This window comes from Durio zibethinus, chromosome 2 (genome assembly GCF_047325235.1).
Source record: "Durio zibethinus cultivar Kanyao isolate XHJ-2024 chromosome 2, ASM4732523v1, whole genome shotgun sequence".
NCBI lineage: Eukaryota > Viridiplantae > Streptophyta > Magnoliopsida > Malvales > Malvaceae > Durio > Durio zibethinus.
In genome coordinates this window covers 4,193,064-4,216,292 of record NC_143163.1, presented here as the reverse complement: position 1 = coordinate 4,216,292, position 23,229 = coordinate 4,193,064, and the positions used below count along the sequence as shown (strand labels likewise).

The window sequence follows — 23,229 nt, the reverse complement described above, 5'->3', positions numbered from 1 at the left end:
GCTTTTATATTTAATTTTTTTATTATTTTAATTAATAAAATATATCGAATTCGAGTTCGAGCACAAATAATCGAACTTTTATCGAATATAAAAATCAAACTTATTTTAACATATTAATCAAGCTTAATCGAGCGAGTTCGAATAGCTGAATTTCGATCACGAATCGAGCTCGAGCTAAAAAAATGAAACTCGATCGAGTTCGAACTGAATATCGAGCCTCGAGTTGGGAGTCGAGCTCGAGCTCGAGATTCTCATTGTATCGGCTCGACTTGGCTCGATTATACCTTTATGTGCAATTGTTCGTTTGTTTAATGAATCAATTATAGGGATTTTTGATTTAATCTGACTGGTTTGGCTAGATTTTGAAGTTTGTTTTATCTCATCCTTTTTTAGGTGAGATTTATGTTGAGCTAATTCTTCATGAGAATGTAAATAATCAGGAAAAGAAGAAATCGTCCATATCTAAGTTAGATATTTCTTATGCTTTTCTTTTACCTTTATCCTCTTGTTGAAAAATAAGGTTTTGAGATTTTGGATCTGATTGATCGTCAGAACTAGAAAAATCATCTGATGTGGTTTCATTGGATGAAACTGGCTCATTCTTTACTACTAGGTTAGTAGCAAGAATTTTAAAATTATCTTCTATCATATCATTATCTGCTTCCTACTAACACTAGTTGTGTCATAGTTAAGCATGTAATGATAACTATATTTTTGAAAAAATCATTTATATTCTTCATAAAGGGTTTCAATAGCTTGAAGATAATCTAAACCTTTATAAAGGTTTAGATTCAGTTTTGAACACTAAAATGGTATCAGAGCTCTAGGTTTGTAAAAATGTTTGTAATATTTCAGCTTATCGATCTATCTTGTACTCTATTTTATAAACAAAGTCTTTATATCTACTCTTGTTTTTTATTATTTATTCTTTGTTTTAAAGCTCATATCGTGAATCTGTGGTAATTTGCTGGTATTCATTGGCTTTGTATGCTTTTTGTTGACTGACTTTGAGTAACCTATACAAAATCACACTAGTCTTAAGCACCATAAACATTGAATCAACTTCAAAAATAATTGTATTTGTAGATATCAAATTTATAATCATAGTTTGCATATAGATCCTAAGTCTGAATCTAATAATATTTTTATAAGTAGAGCTGTAAATGGCTTGTTTGATCTTCTTTTTTTTTTTTTCACTAAATTGTTTGTAAAAATGAATAATATAGAAGATAAAATAGACTTACTTGTAGAAAAGATGGACCAAAAACATATTCTTTCATATACATCTACAAAATTTGGACCTTTTTACTATGATAATATTATGATGGTTGACGACAATCTTTCATCTTCCTCAGCAAAAACGAAACAAGAAAAACTTGATTTTAACTTTTATAAATATTTAATTGAAAATCTTTATACATAGATCCTTTTCTTTTTTGTCGGAAATAATAACTGCTACAATACAGTTGATCTTTGGCTCCGAACAGTAAAGGCAATTGTGACGTCGAATTTATTATGTCTAATTTTTAGCATGGTACCCAACAAAAAAAAAAGTTGATTAATTACTATTGTTAAACTACCGGAGAAGGATCCTAGTATAGAGTTACCGTCGAAGATTGATTGGACTATTGAAATTAATTCTGCATCTATGTATGTTTTTAAGACAAAGTATCTATGTTCCTATGATTTTATTCGTTAAAATTCAAAATTTCGTTTATTGGTAAGTAATCAAATGTCAACCAATGTTAAAAATTAATACCACCATTAATTAGAAACTACCATTAAAATAAATTACTAAACTAAAATTTATTATCATGAATTAAATCAGTTGCAAATTTAAATTGTTTTTTAAGAGTATCTATTTATAATATATAAAAAATATTATCGATGAATTTATCAATTTTATCAATAAAAAAATATCTAAATTATTTTTTAAGGTTTCCAAAAAAAAATTTTCTTTAAAATTTCTAGTATTTTAATTTTTTGAATGTTCAAAAAATAAAATTCTAAATTATTTAAAGAAAAATTTTCCTCTAATTATTTTTTATTTTTTAATTTTTGGAACAGGTTTGCATCTGCAAGTGATCTAAGCAAATGTGAGCTCACACTATTAATATATTCCCATCTGTATACTTATTCTGGTTGTTACTAGTAAGAATAATTAATAATTAAATTCCTTGAAATCATATTTTATCTTTTTGGCATATTAATCACATTTTTTTTATTTATTTTTGATAATAGGATTAAGAGTATTTGAAATTTTGGTTAGATCTAATTTTCTCTCCAAGAGATCTTAAGACTCTTTACTTTATCAGTTGAACTTATTTTTATTAATTTTTAATTAAATTAAATAATTATTTTCACATGTTATTAGTCTCGCATAAAAACAAAATCTTGCTGCTACCTTCTTATCCCCACCTACGTTCTAAACGCAGCGTTTTGCATGTTTCACCGTCCACGGCCTGGACCAAGATTTAAACCATCGGTTCCGCAGCCCACAGATTGTCTTGTTCTTTGATACAGAGACAACCTGTTTCAACTTTCCTTAATTTCTTATGGGATGTGGCGACTTGGGCAGCCAACTTTTCATCCATTTCTTTTTTTTTTTTGACTTGGGCAACTGACTTTTCTCCCTTTTTTTGTTTTTTTTTCTTTAAATCCAATTCCTTTTCTTTAATTGAAGTACTTGAATTTGTCAAAGAGATCGAAGGGAAAGGGGGAGGGGGGGCCCCTTTGTCTGTGTTTGGTCCTTTTGAGCTCTGACGGTTGGGTTTGGTCCCTCGCATTGCCAGCTGTGTCTCCCCTGTCAATGGAAAACAGTGATGTGCGTTCTTCTTTCTCTTCTGTTTTGGCTCTTTATTCTTAAACCTTCCAACGTATAGGGCACCTGGTCGGCGCCGTGTAAATGGTTGCTGTCCTCTGCGATGATCGTAAACTGTCATGAACTGTATACTCTTAACACTTTGCCATTTCTTAGCATAATTGCATTACACTGTAAGACAATTTATGAAGTTGAAAAGCTTCCCAAAATAATGAAATGCACGGATTCCTCCCCCACAAAATTCATGAAGGCTGGAAAGTTTCATTTTGTGCCAATTGCCTTCAACATTGATATAAACAAAGACTATCTTCACTAAAAAAAATTAAGAAAACAAAACATTCTCAAAATATTTAAGAACACATGATATATTCTAAAAAAATTAAGTCAATGTTTCAAAAATGAATATATTTATATGATCTTAACGGTGATCGGTAAGAAAATTTTCAATAAAGTTACAAGTAGACTTTTTGAGAAAGTTTTAATGTTTGAGATTTAATGTAAGTAGTTCATTCATTTTCTTTAAAAGTTAAATTCTCGCAAAATTAATATTTGATTTTTAAATGTTATGATATTTTTAAATGAATTATATAATATTTAAATGAATATTTTTCTTTTTCATATAAATACTAAAATAAAAACAAAGAGATGAAAAAAAAAATTTACTTTATGATTTTTAAATTTTAGAAAAGGAATATAATTATTTTATTGAAAGATATTGAAATACTTGTGAACTTTAATTTGAAAAAATATACTATAAAAGAAAATAAGTTACAGTAAAAAATAAAGAAAATTTAACTTCTAAAAATTATTTTATCAATTAATTTTATTTTTATTAGATTAAAAATAATAAAATAACAAAAAATAAGCTAAAAATTACAAAACACATTTTATATTAATATATTGACCATCTATTAAAATTTACAAAATTAATCAAAATCAACAAAATTAATTAATATTATATTATATCAAATATGATATAAAATTTTATTTTTAAATATATTACATTTTGATATAATTAAAACATATCCATCGATACGATGGCATTGAAATGAAATTGTCAACAATGGCAACGCCAACACTACATCAAAATATTATAGACGTGTATCTCTGTTGTTTTGATTAGCATGATTCTCTGCCCAGCCCTCCTCCTATTGATATGATTAATGGTGACGTCGAATTGATTACTTCTAATTTTTAGCATGGTACCAGACAACGATCCTAATACAAGCCTTGCTGTCCAAGATTGATTGGGCTATTGAAATTAATTCTGCATCTATGTATGTTTTTAAGACAAAGTATCTATGTTCCTATGATTTTATTTGTTAAAATTCAAAATTTCCTTTATTGGTAAGCTATCAAGTGTCGACCAATGTTAAAAACTAATAACATTAGAAATTAAAAATCTCCATTAAAATAAAGTACTAAACTAACATTTATAATCACGACCTAAATTGATGAATCAAGATTTTTTTTTTAAGAGTGATGATTTATAATTAATATATATAATACTGTGAATGGATTTTATTAATTTTATCAATAAAATAAATTTCAAAAAAAAAATTTGGGGTTCTGGAAATTTTTTTTATTTTTTAAATATTAAAAAAATGAAGGTATTTAAAGAAAATTTATTCTCTAATTTTTTTTTTTATTTATTTCGAGAACACCATTTGCATTTGTCAATGACTAAACCAAATTTGAACTCATACTAATAATATATTCCTATCTGTCTACTTATTCTGGTTATTAATGGTAAGAATAATTAATAATTAAATTCGTTGAAATCATATTTTATTTATTTATTTTTGATAATAGGATTAAAAGTATTTCAAATTTGGGATAGATCTAATTTTCTCTCCCAGAGATCTTAACTCTTTACTTTATCAGTTAACCTTTTTTTATTAAATTATAATTAAATTAAATAATTATTTTCACATGTTGTTAATCTCAGATAAAAACAAAATCTTGCTGCCACCATCGAATCCCCCTCCTACGTTCTAAACGCAGCGTTTTGCATGTTTCACCGTCCACTGCCTCTACCAAGATTTGAACCATCGCTTTCGCAGCCCTGATATTGACTTGCTACAGCCTGTTGCCAGTTTCCAACTTTCTGTAATTTCTTCTGGGTATATCTTTACAAAATTCCCGATTGGGTATAATTGCATTACACTGTAAGACAATTTATGAAGTTGAAAAGCTTCCCAAATTAATGAAATGCATGGATTCATCTCCCCTTCCCAAGAAAAAAGAAAGATTCGTGAAGGTTGGAAAGTTTCATTTTGTGCCAATTACCTTCAACATTGATATTAAAAAGTCTATCTTTACTAAAAAAAAAAGTAAGAGAACAAAGCATTTTCAAAAATATTTAAGAATACATGATATATTCTAAAAAAAATTAATTAATTTAATGTTTCAAAAATAAATTTATTTATATGATCTAAACGTTAACCTGTAAGAAAATTTTCAAAGAAGTTACAAGTTGACTTTTTGAGAAAGTTTGTATATTTTAAATTTAATGCAAATGATTCATTCATTTTTTAAGAAATAAATTCTCGTAAAATTAAAATTTAATGTTCTGTACTTACAAATTTTGTTAAACCTAGACATTTTTTGAAACAAATTGCATCTACTCATTCAACATTATTGATCATAAACTAGCTTATATGCCAGAATAAAAATCAAATTTAAATGCATCAAAGATTTTTTTTTTTTTTTTTTTGCAGAAAAAATAAGATGATTGATGACATAATATACTAAAGGCTACTTTGAATTCGTGCTGAGAAGAATGAAATCATAGAATAATAGTTAGAGTTTTTTCTATCATGTATTTAAATGAAGTACAAATAGATTAATGATAAGTGTAAAAAATGTTAAAATATAGCCTAAAATTTTTTAATTTAAAAAATAAATTTTTAATTTTGGTTGAATATTTTACCTAGTCAAAAAAAAAAAAAAAGAAATAGGAAAGAAATAAAGAGAAAATTAAAAAGGGCACTATGATGAAAGAAGAAACTGACAAGTATAACCGCCAAGGCCATGTCACTAGGCCTTTGTTTCACGCAGCGGTAATATTCACATTGTCCTTCACTTTTTCAATCCTTTAATGCTGAACGACGCTCTCTGTTTTTCCTTTAATTTTCCGTCCAAAATCCCCGCGTGTATATTCTTTGTAACTGTTATTAATAACGTCATCTGCCACGAACGTGTCTCACTAAAATCTTCTCACCCCGTGTATTAACGGTGTTCCCAGCTGGCATGCCACGTTCGCATCCTGGCAAGTCTTCGTATAAAATGCTTCTTTACTCTCTTTTCTGTCCCAAAACAAACGGAAACTCAAGCGAACCAAAGACAGAGCCAAAACAAACGGAAACTCAAGCGAACCAAAGACAGAGCCAAAAGTCAGAGACTTCAAAATTTCTCAAGATTCACAGCAAGTGCCTACCACGCTTATGCAGAGGTACCTGAAAAGGCAGGGACTTAGCCCTACTCCGCCGTCAATGTCTTCGCCGCCACCACCGCTTCGTCGTCTTTCTCCTGAACAAGAAATCTCCGTCATGGTCTCCGCACTCAAAAACGTCATCACCGGTTCCATCCCCTCCTCCTCCTCCTCCACCGCCGCGGCCTTTGATTTTCCTATCGATTTTGGTGCCCCTGGGGGTTCTTCTTCTACTGTTAATGCTGGGTTAGACGCTGATTGTGGGAACATGGTATTCCAAGCGAGTGAAGTTCTAGATAAGTGCCACGTGTGCAAATTTGACGGCTGTTTGGGGTGCAATCTTTTCCCGCCAAGTCAGCAAGAACAAAAAAGTGGCACTACTTCCAAAACTAAACGAGTAAAGAGAAACTACAGGGGAGTTAGGCAAAGGCCATGGGGCAAATGGGCCGCGGAGATTCGAGATCCGAACCGCGCCACAAGGGTCTGGCTTGGAACGTTCAACACGGCGGAGGAAGCAGCTCGCGCTTACGATAAAGCAGCTATCGAATTCCGTGGACCAAGGGCTAAACTTAACTTCCCATTTCCTGATAGCAATAGCAATGCCAATGTAACACCACCACCACCACCAGCTGCAGCCGCAGCAGCAGCAGCAGCAACAGGAACAGCTACACCAACACCAACAACTGCCATTGTGTTTAATCAAGAAATTAATAATAACTCGTTAAATTTGCAACAAGAGAGTGAGAGAAATCATGTGAGCATGGAAAGGGACACGGAAATGGGATTCGGGACTGAGTTTTGGGATGGAATAAGCGAAGATGAGATTCAACAGTGGATGATATGATGACAGATTTTGGAAGGGACAACAATTCGTCAGATTCTGCTACTACTACCGGGAATGCTAATAGTTCTTAATCAGTTTGATCGGCGCAGCTGTTACGAATCTGCTGTTGTTTTTATTTCTACCCCATGGCTTCCAGCATCTAACTGGAAAGTTGATTTTCTTTCTTTTCAGAGGGTGTCTATAATTAGAATTTCTTCCATAGGCTCTTTCTCATTTTATTAGTTGCAAGAAAGAGTTCAATGAAGGTGATCGATGAAATTTTTTATGATGATAATTGATTAGCGTAAGATTGTAACGTCTCTTCATTTGATAAAATTCATGATTAATCATTACAATATGATGTGAAACTCCTCCAGATTTTAGCTTTTTTTGGGTTCTAAATTATGCTGGTTTTGGCTTTTTCACACTCATGTCCATGGGAATAACGCTGCAAATTGTAAAAGAGTATTTGGTTCGTTTTGTTTGGCTGCTAGGAAAACTCAGTAGTACTGAATTGAAAGACGACTCGGAACCCACAATCCGTGATGTGATTGGATAGGAAACTTCAGTTTCATTTCACCTAACGAAAGCAGCACAAAGGGAGTTTCGCTTCTCCCAGGTGAGAGTTGGGACCCTCAAAAGGATCTAATTTGACATGTGCAACTTTTGTCCAAACTCCAATATAAGTAAAAAAAAAAAAAATTGATAAGATTTTAATCACACATTAGACATAGGCTCAATTCGTCACGTGCTGATAAAAAGTTACTAAAAAAAAATCGGTTGCCATTAGAGAAAGAGAGAATGATGATGGACGAGTTGGAGTGGAGATTATCTCAAATATGTTAATGAGTTAACCTTAAAACGTGATAGAGAGAGAAAGCGACAGAACCCCCGAAAATAACTTAAATAAAAGGTGCTAATGCAGTGTGAGGTCAAGTATATGTTGTTGATTTTTTTATTGATTTTAAAGGGCAACAAATTCGATTGCTTCACACGCTTGTTACTATTTTTTAAATTTCTAATTTAATCCTTCATCTCCTGACTGGGGAAGCGTAATGCTTCTCCCGACTTGCTCTAATCCTGATGTTATCATGAAAACTTGAATTTTCTTTCCAAATCAAGGTTTTTTCTGGAAAAAAAAAAGAATATTCTCTTAATTCCAAAATTTTTGTCATGTATTAATTTTCATAGAGTTTAAAAAAAATTTTGATTTTAATAAATTTAATATTAAATTTTAAATTTTTTTATAAAATTAAAGTTTTATGATTTTTAACATAAAAATAAAAAAAAATTAAGATATATAAAAAAGATATAATTTTGAGATAATTAAAAAAAAAAAGGGAGAGATTGAAATTTATGACATTTTAAAGGAAAATATATAAATTTCTTAAAAGAGTCACGTTATTTGTCTTATCAAATTTGTTCCAAATTTTTTTATTCCGTGACAGACAGTATTATTATTATTCGTCAAATTCAAATGCGAAATCTATTTAGTTCATGGATAAATCAATTAATTTATAAATGAAATAATACAATGATACTAATAATTATACTCTTTTTTTTTTTTCAATTTTTTTAAGATGTCCTAAAATTATGTCCTATTTCTTTTTTTTTTAATCTAAAACTATTTTTTTATAATTTAAAATTATAATTTATGATTTTTTATTTTTACATTAAAAATCATGAAATTTTAATTTTATTAAAAAATTTAAAATTTAATATTAAATATATTAAAATAAAAAGATTTTAAATTTCTTGAATATTAATAGATAACAAATATTTTGAAACGTAGGAAGTATGTAAATACAAAAATTTTAAAAAAAAGTAAATTTTCAAAAGTTACTATAACTTACCATGATTAAATTTTACAAAAGGACCTAATGTATATAGGGGAATATTATTGACTTTTATTTAGCAAAAATTGCTATTTCAAGACTGTTGAATTACCATAAGAGCCAATTTATTTGATAAAGGTTTTTTTTTTTTTCTTTCTTTCTATTTTGTGATTGTACATATCTAAAAAGAGTAGCATGGCCCAGGCATTGGCTAAGCCGAAGGAGGAGTTGGTGGTTTCCACTTGATCAACCTGTTGTTGTTTGGAACAAAATATATAGAAATAGAAAAAAAAAATATTGTCGACCCTAAGTAAGATGAATATCATAAATGAATTGAACTTGAAGATTGAAGACAGAGAGAAGGAATCTCAAACATCTTGGTATTGGGGAATTTGGGATTGATTTGTTTAATGATCTACTGTCTCCCTCGGAAATTAGGATTACAATTTGGATGAGACCAATTTCTTGATGGACGAACCCAACCGATTTTGACTGAGATTTGATTTGACATTACAAGTAAATCGCAAATCTATAATTACTTAAGTCAGGGTGAAAAAATTTGTCCGGTATAGGCTAAAATATTTCCATGAATTTTGCATTGAAACTGCCATTCAACTATCCATGCTTAATCATAAAGTCGGGGGTTTTAGGTTAGTTTCTCACTCACGTTGTCAAATATCAATCATTGCTTTTTGTTTGTGATGATCTGGTTCAGTTAATTCTTTCCATCTTTATTGTAATAATTTCCGATTAGGAAAATATTTTCTTTATTTTTTTTTATATAAAAAAGTCACAGCTTGTTTCAAGAACGGGTTTTTAAATCCAAATTTGAATGTTACCCGTTAGAAATAATTGTACAAAATAATTGAATTAAAATTTGATTTTTTGTAGATATTATATTTTTTTAACAATTAATTTTAATATATCCAAAGGATGTGATTAAATTAATTTTTTAATTTTTTACTCATCTTTCTTATTTTTTGGATTTATTAAAATTAATAATTAAAAAAATATGTCAAACATTTTTACTTTTATACTATTTAAATTGATTCATTCTCTCTCTATAAGAATTAAATTACACAATCAAACTTTTTTAGTTTTATATTTTTTTACTCATTTTGTCCCATTTTTTTTTATCTATCTTTTTATTTTGGGGTGTCTCAAAATTATGTCTTTTTTTCTTTTTTTCTTTTTTGAACATTCAAAACTCTTACTTTTATATTTTAAAATTATATTTATATATATTTTTTACTTTTTGACTTTAAAAATTATGAAATTTTAATTTTATAAAAAAAATTAATTTTAATATTAAATATATTTAAGTCAATTTGTTTCTTAAATTCTGTGAAAATTAATACATCCCAAACATTTCGGGATAGAAGAAATAACTATTAATTTTAATAAATCTAAGAAATGATATTAAACTATTTTTTTTTTTTTGATTATTTTGATTTATTAAAATCAAAATTAAAGGAATATGTGAAACTAAAATAGATGCCCTTTTATGTATTACTAATATTTTAGTAATTTTCCTTGGTTGAAAAATTAGGTCTCATGGTCCAAAAAAAGCTCAATTAGGTCAACTTTCTTAACCTGCCGAATCCAATCTGATTAAAATTCAGTGTGTTGGACCAACCCAAGTTATATATTAAGAAAAGGTATTGATCCAACCTAACCCAAAAGGTTTGAGTCAAATCTCAGATTACTGTGGACCCGAATTGCACCTCTGGCACAAATAATTTCGCGATGGATCATAATCCCTCCTGGCTATAGTGAATCAAGCAAAACAAATTTCACTCCAAAAGAAATTCATACAAGATTTACAAGAATCGCTCTGAAATGTGCAACTATCCCAGCTTTTTCACCAAATATAAAAGCTTGTAACTATTTGCAAGCGTGCAACCAGAAAACGGTAGTAACAGATGTGGGGGTAAAAAAAGAAGAAAAGATTGGACAAATTTAACTACAGAAACAAAGCATGACAATGCAGTAGAAGCAGTACAAACAGCTGGGAGTCCAAGCATCTAAAGAAAGGTGTTAACCAAGGTCATCTTCTGCCAGAGAGACTGATTGAGCTGACTTTCATGGGAGTTGCCACAACTAGTGGAGCTTCTGGTGAGTCACTGACAGCAAACTTGTCATGCATGAAACGACTCTCTACAATAGACTCATCCTTCAATACAATCTTGTAGCAATAACAGCTCTTGAGGCCCTGCTGATTCCGGTAGCATTCATGAGCACTGTTCTTTACTTGCTGGAAATCCCATATCACACTGAACTTGCCCACAGTTGCAACTAGGTGACGCTCTTGTTTACCATTCTCAGTGACCTAAAGAGAGTGTGATACACAAGTGAGTTTCAAAAGAAATTAATGTCATGTAGTATCAAAGTTACAAGATGTAACAGCACAAATGGTCATTTAAACCATCCAATGTCAATGAATCACAGGAGGATGGAGAAATTTTGTTTTATTTAATCAAATACACTATGATATTGTACAACTTAAAGCATGCATGATGGCCTAGACCAAGCAACAGAAATTCTAAAACACATGCAGAGGCTCTTCAGGTAAAACAAATATGCCAATGACAAATGCAACGAATATGATGCATTTAGAAGAGTCATAATGAAGAAAAACATCACGCCAAACATGAATGAAATTATAATGAGATGTTTTTAAGTTTATGACAAATTTCTCAGTGCTGACTTTATCTAAGAACTTTCAGGCCATAGAGAAACCTCAATGGAATATAAAAAAGAAAGCAGATAGACCTAAACATAATACATGAAACATCAAAGGATAAGCACATTATCAAATGAAGTTAAGTTAAACAAGAATCCAAACATAAAGAAACATGAAGTAAAGTTAAGCAGACCACCAAATAAAAGTGAAAAAAGGATAGCAGATAACAATTAATAAAGGAATGCATCAGGTATAAAAGGTATTTGATCTTACCCAAGAGAAATGACCACCATGAAATTTATTATTGTTCCCAGCTAGATGTGAATCTAGAGGAGTCAACTTCAATAATCTGGGTGCTGGGATTCTATTCCCCATTCTACCACTAAATCCAGTCTTTGTCTTCCCCTCTTTATCGGTAAACAGAGTGCAAATGAGGATCAGATAAGTATCAGTTGTGCCCAACACCCACTTCCCATCATAGGTAACATCTACATGAGTAATTGGCGAGCCAAGCCCTGGAAAAGCAGTCTTGGCCTGCCTCATTGATGTCTTTGAATACAACCTGATCTTCCCGTCAAGAGACCCAACGACAATTGATCCATCACCAGTACTAGCAAAGCACTGAAAATTAGTCCCTCTTGAGAACTGATGGCCTTGTGTCCAATGCAATACAGGCGAATCACTTGTGTCAATGTTCTGCACCATCCCTTTCCTATCTCTCATATCCCACTGGCACAATCTATTATCATCCAAGCCCAAGAAGGTAGATTCAGATGGATCCAATTGTGATCCTTTGGTATCGTTGGTAATATCTCTCATTGTTATATCAGTCCCATCCTTCTCAAACTTCCATTCTGTAACAATCTTCCCAGTCTCAATATCAACCTGCTTAAGCCCAGTAGCATTAGGCTTCCCTTCATTGGCCGGACTCATAAGCATCATATTTGTCTCAGCCCTCATTAGCAGTGCCTTTTTCGGGGTTGAATTTGACATATTTCCCCCACTCCTAAAGCTCCCACCATCAAACTTAACACAAACACCCTTCCCATGAATCCCACGGTTAAAGTTCCTATAAACCTGGACACCCAAATCATTTACCAAGAAACTATTATCCAACGCACCTAACGCCAAACTCTGAACACCCCCATTTGCTGCCTCCTCAAACTCCTCCATCAATTCTTCACTCCCTTTCACCGGAGTCGAATCCAAGCTATGATCATCTGCATCTTCCCACATAGAATCATCTGCTATCTCAGGTTTCACCCACCCAATAAACTCCTTCCCATAAACCTTAACCTTATTCCCCTCAGTAGCTTCCATGCCATAAACATTCTCAAACAAACAATTTTGAAACTGGGTCACAAAATTCCTACAATCTGCATCAGTTAAAAACTTCAAGGCCCAAACAGCTTTATCAACAAAATCAACTCTTTTTTGATCCCCAAGCATTTTCAATTGCATTTCAGTTGAAACCCTAGCCCTAACTTTGGAACCCACTTTCAAAACCCACCAAGATTCTCCTTTTCCTGCAGCACCTTCCGATTCATCACCATCCTCATCATCATCGCCGTTGATTTTAGATGTCTTGATGAAATCATAAGAAGTGAGTTTATCAGAAACTACCCATTTTGATTTGGGAGTGTTTCCTCCTATGTGAAGGAAAAGCTTTACTGGGTTTTTAAGATTGAGGTTTTCCTGTTGTTGAGGAGAATTATATTTCAGTTTTAGGGATTTGAGTTTAGCATCGATATCATCGAGGCTTTTGTGAGTACCTGAAGAGGAAGTAGAAGAAGAAGATTGCGTCTTTTGGAAGTTGCCAGAAGCGTCGTCGTATTGCTCCTCCTCCTCTTCCTCTTCTTCATATTCTCCTTCGGAATCTGAGTCGGTAATGCGATCTTCCCGGCTTTGAGAAGTGCCCATTTTCAGATTCTAATGATTTGCAGAAACGATTTGGTAGAGTAAAGAGCAAATATTCAAACTCTTTCGGGAGTTTGAGCTTATGATTAACGATTGCACAGATAAAGGTGGAGGTGGTTACTCCTTTATAAACTATACTTTGCCACTTCATTCACCGGCTATTGCCAGTTAACACTTTCTTGTTTTCTTTTTTCTTTTTTTTTTTAATATTCTCTTTCATTTCCTTTTACTTTTTCTGCTGCTATCATCTTTGCTATTTGTGATTTAGATTCCTCTCTCCTTTTTTTCTTAAAAATAAGTAATCGGTGAAAAAGAGAATTTGAATATTAATATGATTCTCTTAGGACAATATGTATTATGAATATAATGAAGTATTGGATCATCTAACTTGTCAATTAATCAAGCAAGCTCATTAATTCTAACTTTATTTGGCTTAAGTAAGACTGTTGGTAAGTATTTATTTATCTTTTGTAATATACAACAAATATTAAATTTATAAAATATTATTAGAGATTAATAGTAATACCTAAAGCATAGCAGAGCTATCATCAATTTCAAAATGGCAATTGTCAACATATATAAGTTTATTTTAATTTGTTTGAGACGACATTGAGTTAGAGGTTAGCACTTATATATATCATATAACTAAAATTCAAGGGTATTAATATTAGGAAAATTAATAAAATAAATATCACCTTGCTATCGCCAAAGCCACCGGATATTACCGGTTAGCGTCGATATAACGTGGCGGGGAAGCAAAAAGCCGCGTTGGATGATAGTACAAAAACCTCGTCGCGTTAGAAAACCGCAAACGTTTGTTCGTTGGTACGTGTATGGATGGCGTTTTAAGAAACCCCAAAACAAGGAGTTAAGAATTTGGATTTTCCTTCTTTTAGGGGAAAAGAAAAAAAACTTTGGGCAACAGCTTGCAAATTTTTATATATAGAGAAGCTGTAATATAGAATGATATAAAGAACAAAATACAATAGTTTGTCTGAAATTTATACATAGAATTACATAACCTCAAGTCCAGGTATTCACAACTGCCTCTCCCATATTCTTTCGCTCCATTGACCAAGAAACAATGCTGCTTGAATCTACCTTGTAATCACAGAACAGTAATCTCCATTAGTGAGACAAGGGAAGCATAGGAAGCGAGAAAAACAATGGAGTATAAAGATAAAGAAAACAACTCACCATTCTCATAAGCATCCCGAGCAGCAATTCGGCATGTTATGGCATCTGCAAGAGTGGATGCCCCAAGCTCCAGGCCAGATATTTTGTAGAGCTGAAGAAAAACAGAAGATGATTAGTTGATCGTCAGCTGCTAGAAGGATAAAGGTGATAAGAGAAACAAAGTTGGGAGATCAAGTTCACAAACCTTTTGTATCTGAGCTCAGTCTGCTCTTCCTTCCAACTCTAAATCAATCTCTTTTCCATTCCATAGCTGTCATCTACAAGAATTCTAATAAATCATTAACATGGAATAGGAAGGATATAGTCGAAAACAAAATCAGTGAGTAGCCCGAAGCAAAACATGCATATGACGTAGTATCATCTCATCAGGAGAAGCATAACATCGACCAGCGAGTGCATAGCTTGAATTACCAGAGATACCATATCTTTTCAAGGATTCAGTAATATAGAAACAATTGTTGTTTTTTGCAGTTGTTAAATGTGAAATATATAACTGAAGATTGGATAATAAACTACAGAGTCGTTAATGTTTGAAGAAGATTACAAGCTTAGAACATGAGTAATTGTAAACAAGCTCAGAATGGAATGTACCTGCAGTCAATGACTCCCATGACTTGGCATTAAGCGTCTTATGTGCCGCAGCTAGAATAGGGAAAACATCTGGAATCTGTCCTAATCATCAATTAATGTGATATAAGAGAAATTATACACAAAAAGAAAGAATCAGGACATCAAATAGGAGCAGATCAAAGTTGGCTAAAAATAAAAACTCAGGAATCGTACAAGTGATGTATCAAGGCATTCTGTATCCAATTGACAAGTTAATAACCCAATGTCATTGAATTAAAAAGGGTTTAGGATTTTCTAAGAAATTCCATAATAAAGAGCTTCATGGGGTGTGAAAAATCTCAAATTCCCCAAATCAAAAAGCCCTAAGAATTCATGGTTGCATGATGGAATTGTCAACAAAAAATTGGAGTTTTCCCAACATTTAGAATGATACAAAAATAATAACAATTAGAAACTACTGCATAAATCTTCATTAAACAAAGAGAAGGAAAGGGAGGAGCACTTGGAGTTGGTGACGTCGGTGAAGAGGGCAAGCGAGAGAGTGTTGCAATTGATTTCAAATACCTTCATCTCTGCTCCGCAAAGATAACAATCAGACCATTGCAAATGGAAGCTAGGGTTTTAGATTCATCATCCCACCCAGCATGCTCTAAAAGGACAAAAAATGTGAAAAACAAATTTTCATTTGTCTGCGCGTCAGGTAGGGGTCGAACCTACGACTTTCTGCTTAGGAAACAGACGCTCTATCCACTGAGCTACAGACGCTTTTGTTGTAAAAGGTACTAGTAAAACATCTATCATGTTTTTCTATAAGTTTATTCAAGCCATAAATCCGATGGTTTTTCAAAGAATAAAGGGCAGAAATTTCAAATGTATCAATCAAAGAAAAGGCGTTTAGCACAAAGTTATTTAAGGAGTGCAAGAATTGGAGAGGTGGATGACGATGGGGGTGACCTGGTCAAGCACGTCCACCATAGATTCTAAATTGCATTTCTATCCGGATGCATAGCCCTCGACGTGTCAACCTCTTCTGAATTTGGAAGCAGCCCGGATCACCCAAACCTTCCTTTCTCTCTCTTTCTCTTTCTCGCCAACAAAATAAACAGAACTTGCCAAAGTTTTGTTTTTTTCCCTGGAGGTTTCCTTCCTCCCCTGACAATATGTCTCTCTCCATCTTCTTCCTCATGTGGCTGGTTTGCATTCCCTTCTTGGTCCATTCTCTCCCTGATCAGCCTACGGGTATATACAACACATTTCGCTAATAATGCACTTGTATGTTCATGATAAGAAATACATAAAGAAATTGAAATGAAAATTGATGATCAAAGTGCGTGACATAATAATATGTTTTTTGTTCTTCAAAAGATTAAAGAAGGATTGATTTTTTGTGGGGAAAATTGGAAAAAAGTTTTGAAAGGATCATTTCATTACAGTATAATCTTTTCACTCTGTTTCTCTTATGGATGTATGGTGGCCTTGATGCAGGTCTGTTATTAACCTGTGGCTCGTCGGTTAAACAAACTATGCCCGACACTAAAATCACGTATATGCCAGATGATGGCTTCACATTCGTTGGAAACAAAACAGCTCTTAAGAACAAAAATTTGCTGCCCATATTAACAACATTGCGATACTTTCCCGATAAGTCGGCAAGAAAATATTGTTAAACATTCCAAGCAATTAAAGGAGGGAAATATCTAGTGAGAACTATCTATTATTATGGAGGATTTGATGGAGGCAAAGAGCCGCCAGTGTTTGATCAGATTATTGGATGGACTAAATGAAGCGTTGTTAATACCACAGAGGATTATGCAAATGGACAAAGTTCATATTATGAGATTATTCCGGTTGCCCCTGTCAAAACCCTTAGCGTTTGCCTTGCAAGAAATAAGCAAACTTCTTCCAGCCCTTTTATATCAGCTATTGAAGTGATTTCTCTTGATGATTCTATGTATAATTCCACTGATTTTGCTAAATATGCCCTGGTTACTGTGGAAAGAAGCACCTTTGGAAATGAAGACAGCATAAGGTAAGAAAACGAAACCATTTTTCTCCCCGCAGTTTGAAATTTTGAAAGTAGTGATCAGATGAATTCCCAAATTGGGTATCTGGATTTGGATAGGGTTTAATTTGGAAATGAAACAGGAGATAAACTTAAAAGGAAAAACGGAATGTAGAATTATAAGCTTGAAAGAATTCTGGTGGTAAATGTGCAACCTTTTGTACCTAGTTTTCCAGGTGATCCACATTACAGATTGTGGCAACCATTCAAGGAAAAGAACGCTATTGTTTCAAGCCAATCCAGTGTAAGCACTTCAGAATTTTGGAACAAGCCACCAGCCAAAGCATTTGTAACAGCAATCACAACAAGCTCAGGGAAGAAACTTTAAGTCCAGCGGCCACCTCTGTCACTTCCCAGTACCAAATACCACATTTCATTGTATTTTCAGGACAATCGAAAACCACAGACAAATAAATACCTGGAGAGTCTTTAGTGTTGCAGTAAATGGGAAAACTTTCTACAGTAATCTCAATGTCAGAACTGGTGGTGTGACTGTGTATGCACCACAGTGGCCTCTGTCTGGGCGGACACAAATCAACCTGACTCCTGATGTAAAAAGTTCTGACGGTCCCTTGATCAATGCCGGTGAAGTCTATCAGATTCTGCCTCTTGGTGGAAGGACTCTTACAAGAGACGGTAGCTTATTTTCTGACACTGGTTTCAGCATCCATCATAATAATCCTTTTTTTACTGGTTTTAATAATGTGTGCTCTTTGGATTTCTCAGTGGTGGAGAACTAGCAAGAAGCTTTGACAACCCACCACCTGATTGGACAGTTGATCCATGCTTGCCCTCGGAGAACTCGTGGACAGGTGTTACTTGTTCTAAAGATATTATGGCTAGAGTTGTCTCTCTGTAAGTTGTGCTAAATTTACTAGTATCACCTGAAGCAGCCCCTTGATTGCAGTTAGTATACTAAAATGAAGTGCCAACTATAATATAACACATATTGGGTTACTTATATAAGATATTGTGTCCTCTATCTCCTTTTTCTTCCTTTTTTTTCTTAATGGTATGAAGGGATCTTACAAACTTTGGGGTATCTGGCGTTATAGCTCCAACTGTTGACAATTTAACTGCACTCCACCATCTGTAAGTAAAGTTGCTTCTTCAGTTATGCTGCCAGACTCTCCTGTTCATTGCTTGCAAGATGCAATGATTGTTATTAGTTGGAATCATCTGCTTGCAGTTGGTTAGGAGGGAATCAAATCTTAGGTTCCATCCCAGAGATGAATTCATTGGGTCGGCTTGAAACTCTGTACTGACTGTGTTCCCTGCTAAATTTTCTTCTCTGCTTTATTCAATTTATTGCATTAACATTCATCTGGTGTTGCTCATTATCCCAGGTAAGGCATTTGGAGAACAACAATTTTTCAGGGCCAATCCCCAATTCATTAGGCAAACTTGAGAATCTTCGTGAGATGTAAGAGTATGGTTGTATGCCAAAACGAACAAAAACAGAAATCCCTATGAAAGTGTCTCCTTTTTCATCTAAAAATTAACCTGATGGTTTCTGCATGTCGACAGATTCCTTCAGAACAACAATCTTGACAGTTCAATTCCGAGAGCACTACAAGAGAAAATGGGCATAAATCTTCAGTAAGAACAATTCAACATCTCTCCTTTGAGAGAGGCAGAAATTCTAATATGAGTCTGATTTGCTTCCTATAAAGCTTACGGTAAGGCTTTATTTCACTATTTGAATTGAACCAATGATTATTCTTCTGTTTCAGGGTGTCTCCTGGAAATCATCTATCAGCATAATGGTAATGAAGAACGATATAAGACACAACAACAAATATAGGATGGCATGGGCAATTATTGACCGTATCTTCAAAGCAGACTGCTGGGGACGGTGGAGAGAGATCCATCGGCTGCTTGTAACCTCACCTTGTAATTAAGCAGTGCTAGAATTTCTTGATCCTGCTTGGTAAATCAAATTGAGCTCAGGAAATGTTATAACTACACAAATCCTTTGTAGAGTAAAAAAAAAAAAAAACCATATTACATTACATCAGATTATAATACTAAAACTACTTTGATAGTTAATGATGAAGAAGAAGAAGAGTGAGTTAAGTTATTAGCTAACAGCTTAACACTGATTTTTCTAGTAGTATTTCCTTTTTCTGAACAATTTTGATTTTGCACTGCCTGCCTTGAATATGACATTCAAACTTTTGTTTTTTAAATATTTTTTTTATACTCAGAGAATGTCAAATTAAATTTATCACTGAAATTAAAAAACACATTTTTATATTCACAAATCAAACCATTATACGTTATACATTATTATAGATTATTATGTCATGAAGCACGTACTTGCTTTCATTGATCAATGTCAGAAACATAACCTCCTTTCATTGCTCTCAAAGCCTTCAATTTCTCATCGTCCTTGTAGATTTCGAATTTCACTGATTCTGCTCTTTCCATCCAGCATGCTGTTTGCAGTACGCTTCTTAGGTGGTGGTGTGGGGATTTTGTTAGCAACAACCTTCGGTTGGTCAAGATCAATCATCAACTCCTCAGCATAATCTTCAAGATTAACATCTCCATGAGTTCGAGCATAATTCCTCAATGCCTCCCAAACTTCAGCAGTTGGCTCAAAAGGCAGTTTTTTCTCAATATACTCTTTAGCTTCATAAAGATGATCAGATTTTCCAAGAACACCTATAAGGCCCATATAATGCTTAACTCCTGGAGAATTCCATACTCATCTCCATCCATTGAAAATGTGTAACCCCTTCTTCTATAGCTTCAGCAATACCAGAACCTGACAGAAGTGTAAGGAAAGTCTGTTCATTGGGTTTCAACCCCAATTTCCTCATCTGCTCAAGCAACTGCAACCCATAATCACCTGAGGCATTGTCTGCATACCCATTTATCATCAAATGCCAAGAATCCATATTCCTGTCAGGCATGTGATCAAAAACCCTACGTGCATCAGTCATGTTAGCACATTCTGCATACATTTGAATCACCTTATTGTTCAATCTGAGGTCACTCCTACAAGTCGACTGCAAGAAGTAATCATGAACTTTCTTTGCATCCTCAAGTGACTTGGGATTGCCAATTAACTCAAACAAAGACAAAAAACAATTGGCATCAGCTTTAACTCATTTATCCATCAATTCAATAGCTTCTTTAACTTTCCCGCTCATGACACAACTGCATTAAATTTGCTAATGAAGGAACTGGCTCAGGCTGCGTGTGCTCCAACATTTGCCCTTGATTCTGGCTCTTCAGGCTCAATTGACTAGGGTTTTGACTCCGTAGATCCCTTTCATTAAATTTTATACCTTGAGGGTACCCTTGATTTTGGTTATTCCACTGATTTGGGCTTCTGGGCATTTGTGCATTCATCTGATTAGCATTTGCGTATTGAGGATAGCTCCGATTCTGCTGGGGGTTCCACTGATTACGGTTCTCTCGTTGAGAATAGACTTGTCCTTGATTAGGATAACCTTAGCTGGCGTTGGGCTGGTCCGCGACCTATTGCCATGAGAGACATTTTTTTCTTGGCTTCTTTTTCAAAGTGGAAAGGGAGAGGCGTGAATAAAACCCAGATTCATTTTGGTAAAATTAAAAATAATAATAAAATTTATTATAATTATGATTCAAAATATTTATTGTAATTGAGATTCCAAACAAATTTTAATAAAAAATTTATATTTAATTAATTTCATTAAAATTGATTGTCGTAACGTTTAGATCCGGGGATCTATCGCTAGACATTGACTTTCAGGGAGTCGCCACCAATCTTTTTTGTCTAGGTGCGATTGGCCACCTATGGAATCTGTCCTTTCAGGGAACACCTAAGCTTAAGGGTCCCTAAAAGAATAGGTTCAGGTCTACTAACCAGAACAGGGTTCGGGAGTTCGGTTACGTGTGAGGAAGGTTATAGCACCCTCACAACGCCCATCAAAAGATGGTACCAGCTTAAATTTGTGTTATCCAAAAGCCTTAAAATTTTACCAAGTAATTAATTATTGAAAATTTTTCTCAATTGACTCTAATACTTTTAGCAGAAAATTGAGAAAATTCCCTCACCTCAAGAGTATGCGAGAAAAACTACTGTTTCACTTACAGAGGCTCCGTCGTCGGATTATTTAAAAGAAAAAACAAAATCAAAATTAAGATAGAAATGAAGGAAAGAATGATTTTTTTTGTAGGGAAAATTGATACTTTCAACTTTTCCCCAAAAATATTTTTTGAAAATTTCGATTTTCAAGGAAAATTGATACTTTCAACTTTTCCTCAAAAACCCTTTTTTTTGAAAATTTATTTCTAAGGAAAATTGATACTTTCAACTTTTCCCTAAAAATATTTTTTTAGAAATTTATTCTTAAGGAAAATTGATACTTTCAACTTTTCCCTAAAAATATTTTTTTTTGAAATTTATTTCTGAGGAAAATCCCCAAAAATATTTTTTGGAAATTTATTTCTAAGAAAAATTACTACTTTCAACTTTTCCCTAAAAATATATTTTTTTGAAATTTTTTATTTTTATTTAAAGAAAATAAAATAATAAAAAATAAATAAAAAGTATATTACATAAACCTAATCTAATAAATAAAAAATAAAATAAACAAATAAACAAAAAAAAATTCAACAAAAAAAAAAAAAAAAAACCTGGAGCGGCTCGGATCGCGGCTCGGCTCGGCTCGGCTCAAGGAAGAGAAAACGGCTCGGGGGAGCGGCTTGGCGGCTCGGCTCGGCTCGGAGGGGGGCTGGCACGCGCGGGTCAGAAAGCGGGTCGACGCCCGGGTCGGGTTGGGTTCGGCAAAACGCGAGGATCCTCTGGGTTACTTAAGGCCAAAACGACGTCGTTTTGAGAGGGTATAAAAGGCACCTTCCTCCATTTTTCGGCAGAACGCTCCTCTCCCTCTCTCTCTCTTCTTCCTTTTTCTCTCCCTTCTCTCTAGAAACTGAAGAACACCGGTGCCGGATTCTGGAAATTTTCGCCGGAATCTGGAAATTTCGCCGGAAGTTGGCCGAAAGATCGCCGGTTTCTGGGATTCTTCGTCGAAAACTGGACTGGTCGCCGGAAACTTCAATGTTCACCGGAATTGTTGCCGGAAAATTCAAATTTCGTCAGAATTTTCGCCGGATTCTGGAAATTTCCAGAAAATATTTTCGCCAAAAAATCTCTAAAAATTTTTTCTTACTCCCAGAACACTCCTAAACTTTTCCTAGCTTCCTATACGCCTCCTTTTCTCTCAAATCAGTAGCTTTGCTTACTGTTTTCTGTGTGTCCTGCATTCTGTTCCAGAGTCTCTTTTATAGGGATTGATCAGGAGTTCCTGATCAATCCCAATTCCTCCTTGGACGGGAATTCAATCTTTGAATCCCACTGGACTCTTCTGATTGAATTCCCATTTCCAATGGGATTCTTCAGCCTTCAATCTCAGCCCTCCAAAATTAAAATCAAAATAAATAAAAAATACTAGATAATTAGAAAAGATAAATCAAAAGATATTATAAAAAAAATATCTGATAATCAGGAAAAATCAGAACAGATAAAAAAAATAATAATAAATATATAACTATATACATATAAATCTAATCTAATAAAAAATAAATAAATAAATAAATATATACATAATAATAAAATACATAAAATACATAAAATACAAAATAATACAGGATAAATTGAATTGGGCCCTACCCATTTGGGCCAGGCCCAATTGATCTGGGCCGGACCCAATTAGGTGTCTACAGCTGCCCCTCTTTGCACATTTTTTGTGAAACAAAAATTGCGCAAAGACGTAGACACCCAATCAAGACTCAACTCAACATTTTTTGTTTTTTTTTTTTGTTTTTTTGTTTTTGTTTTTGTTTGTTTGTTTTTTTTTTTTTTTTTTTTACCAAAGCTCCTCTAAACAGAGGCA

The 23,229-nt window shown here is 33.4% G+C and overlaps 1 protein-coding gene, 1 long non-coding RNA gene, 1 other non-coding gene and 3 pseudogenes across 6 annotated transcripts; 2 read left to right on the top strand and 4 right to left on the bottom strand.

The window, feature by feature from the left end:
• The first annotated feature begins 6,121 nt into the window (after positions 1–6,121).
• LOC111308283 (uncharacterized) lies at positions 6,122–7,435 on the top strand (annotated as a pseudogene).
• A 3,245-nt stretch (positions 7,436–10,680) lies between these two features.
• On the bottom strand, positions 10,681–13,611 carry LOC111308932 (protein CYPRO4-like). Its single transcript, XM_022907627.2, has 2 exons — positions 11,869–13,611; positions 10,681–11,241 (listed from the first exon to the last, which is right to left on the bottom strand). The coding sequence occupies exons 1-2, from the start codon at positions 13,513–13,515 to the stop codon at positions 10,960–10,962; spliced, it is 1,929 nt and encodes a 642-aa protein (XP_022763362.2). The 5' UTR covers positions 13,516–13,611; the 3' UTR covers positions 10,681–10,959.
• A 744-nt stretch (positions 13,612–14,355) lies between these two features.
• LOC149519903 (uncharacterized) lies at positions 14,356–15,976 on the bottom strand. Of its 3 annotated transcripts, none has more exons than XR_016329392.1 (5): positions 15,844–15,976; positions 15,301–15,376; positions 14,894–14,966; positions 14,710–14,800; positions 14,356–14,609 (listed from the first exon to the last, which is right to left on the bottom strand). It is a non-coding gene; the product is annotated as an uncharacterized LOC149519903 (long non-coding RNA). The 3 variants fall into 3 exon arrangements; XR_016329391.1 differs by having other exon boundaries at positions 15,782–15,952; XR_016329390.1 differs by lacking the exon at positions 15,844–15,976 and having other exon boundaries at positions 15,301–15,593.
• On the bottom strand, positions 15,972–16,044 carry TRNAR-CCU (transfer RNA arginine (anticodon CCU)). Its single transcript has one exon. It is a non-coding gene; the product is annotated as a tRNA-Arg (tRNA).
• Positions 16,045–16,151: 107 nt separating this feature from the next.
• Positions 16,152–19,421, top strand: LOC111308931 (putative LRR receptor-like serine/threonine-protein kinase At1g67720; annotated as a pseudogene). Its single transcript, XR_016329387.1, has 9 exons — positions 16,152–16,518; positions 16,765–17,308; positions 17,510–17,998; positions 18,082–18,196; positions 18,362–18,433; positions 18,531–18,599; positions 18,693–18,764; positions 18,869–18,940; positions 19,075–19,421. The product of XR_016329387.1 is annotated as a putative LRR receptor-like serine/threonine-protein kinase At1g67720 (transcript).
• A 245-nt stretch (positions 19,422–19,666) lies between these two features.
• Positions 19,667–20,910, bottom strand: LOC111308038 (pentatricopeptide repeat-containing protein At2g15690, mitochondrial pseudogene; annotated as a pseudogene).
• Between the last annotated feature and the right edge of the window lie 2,319 nt (positions 20,911–23,229).

Bases quoted from the DNA above. Each gene is read 5' to 3' on its own strand.
- LOC111308932 (XM_022907627.2), bottom strand. From the start codon at position 13,515: ATGGGCACTTCTCAAAGCCGGGAAGATCGCATTACCGACTCAGATTCC. The intron at 11,242-11,868 runs GTAAGATCAAAT...CACTCTCTTTAG, and splicing joins ATGGTGGTCATTTCTCTTGG to GTCACTGAGAATGGTAAACA.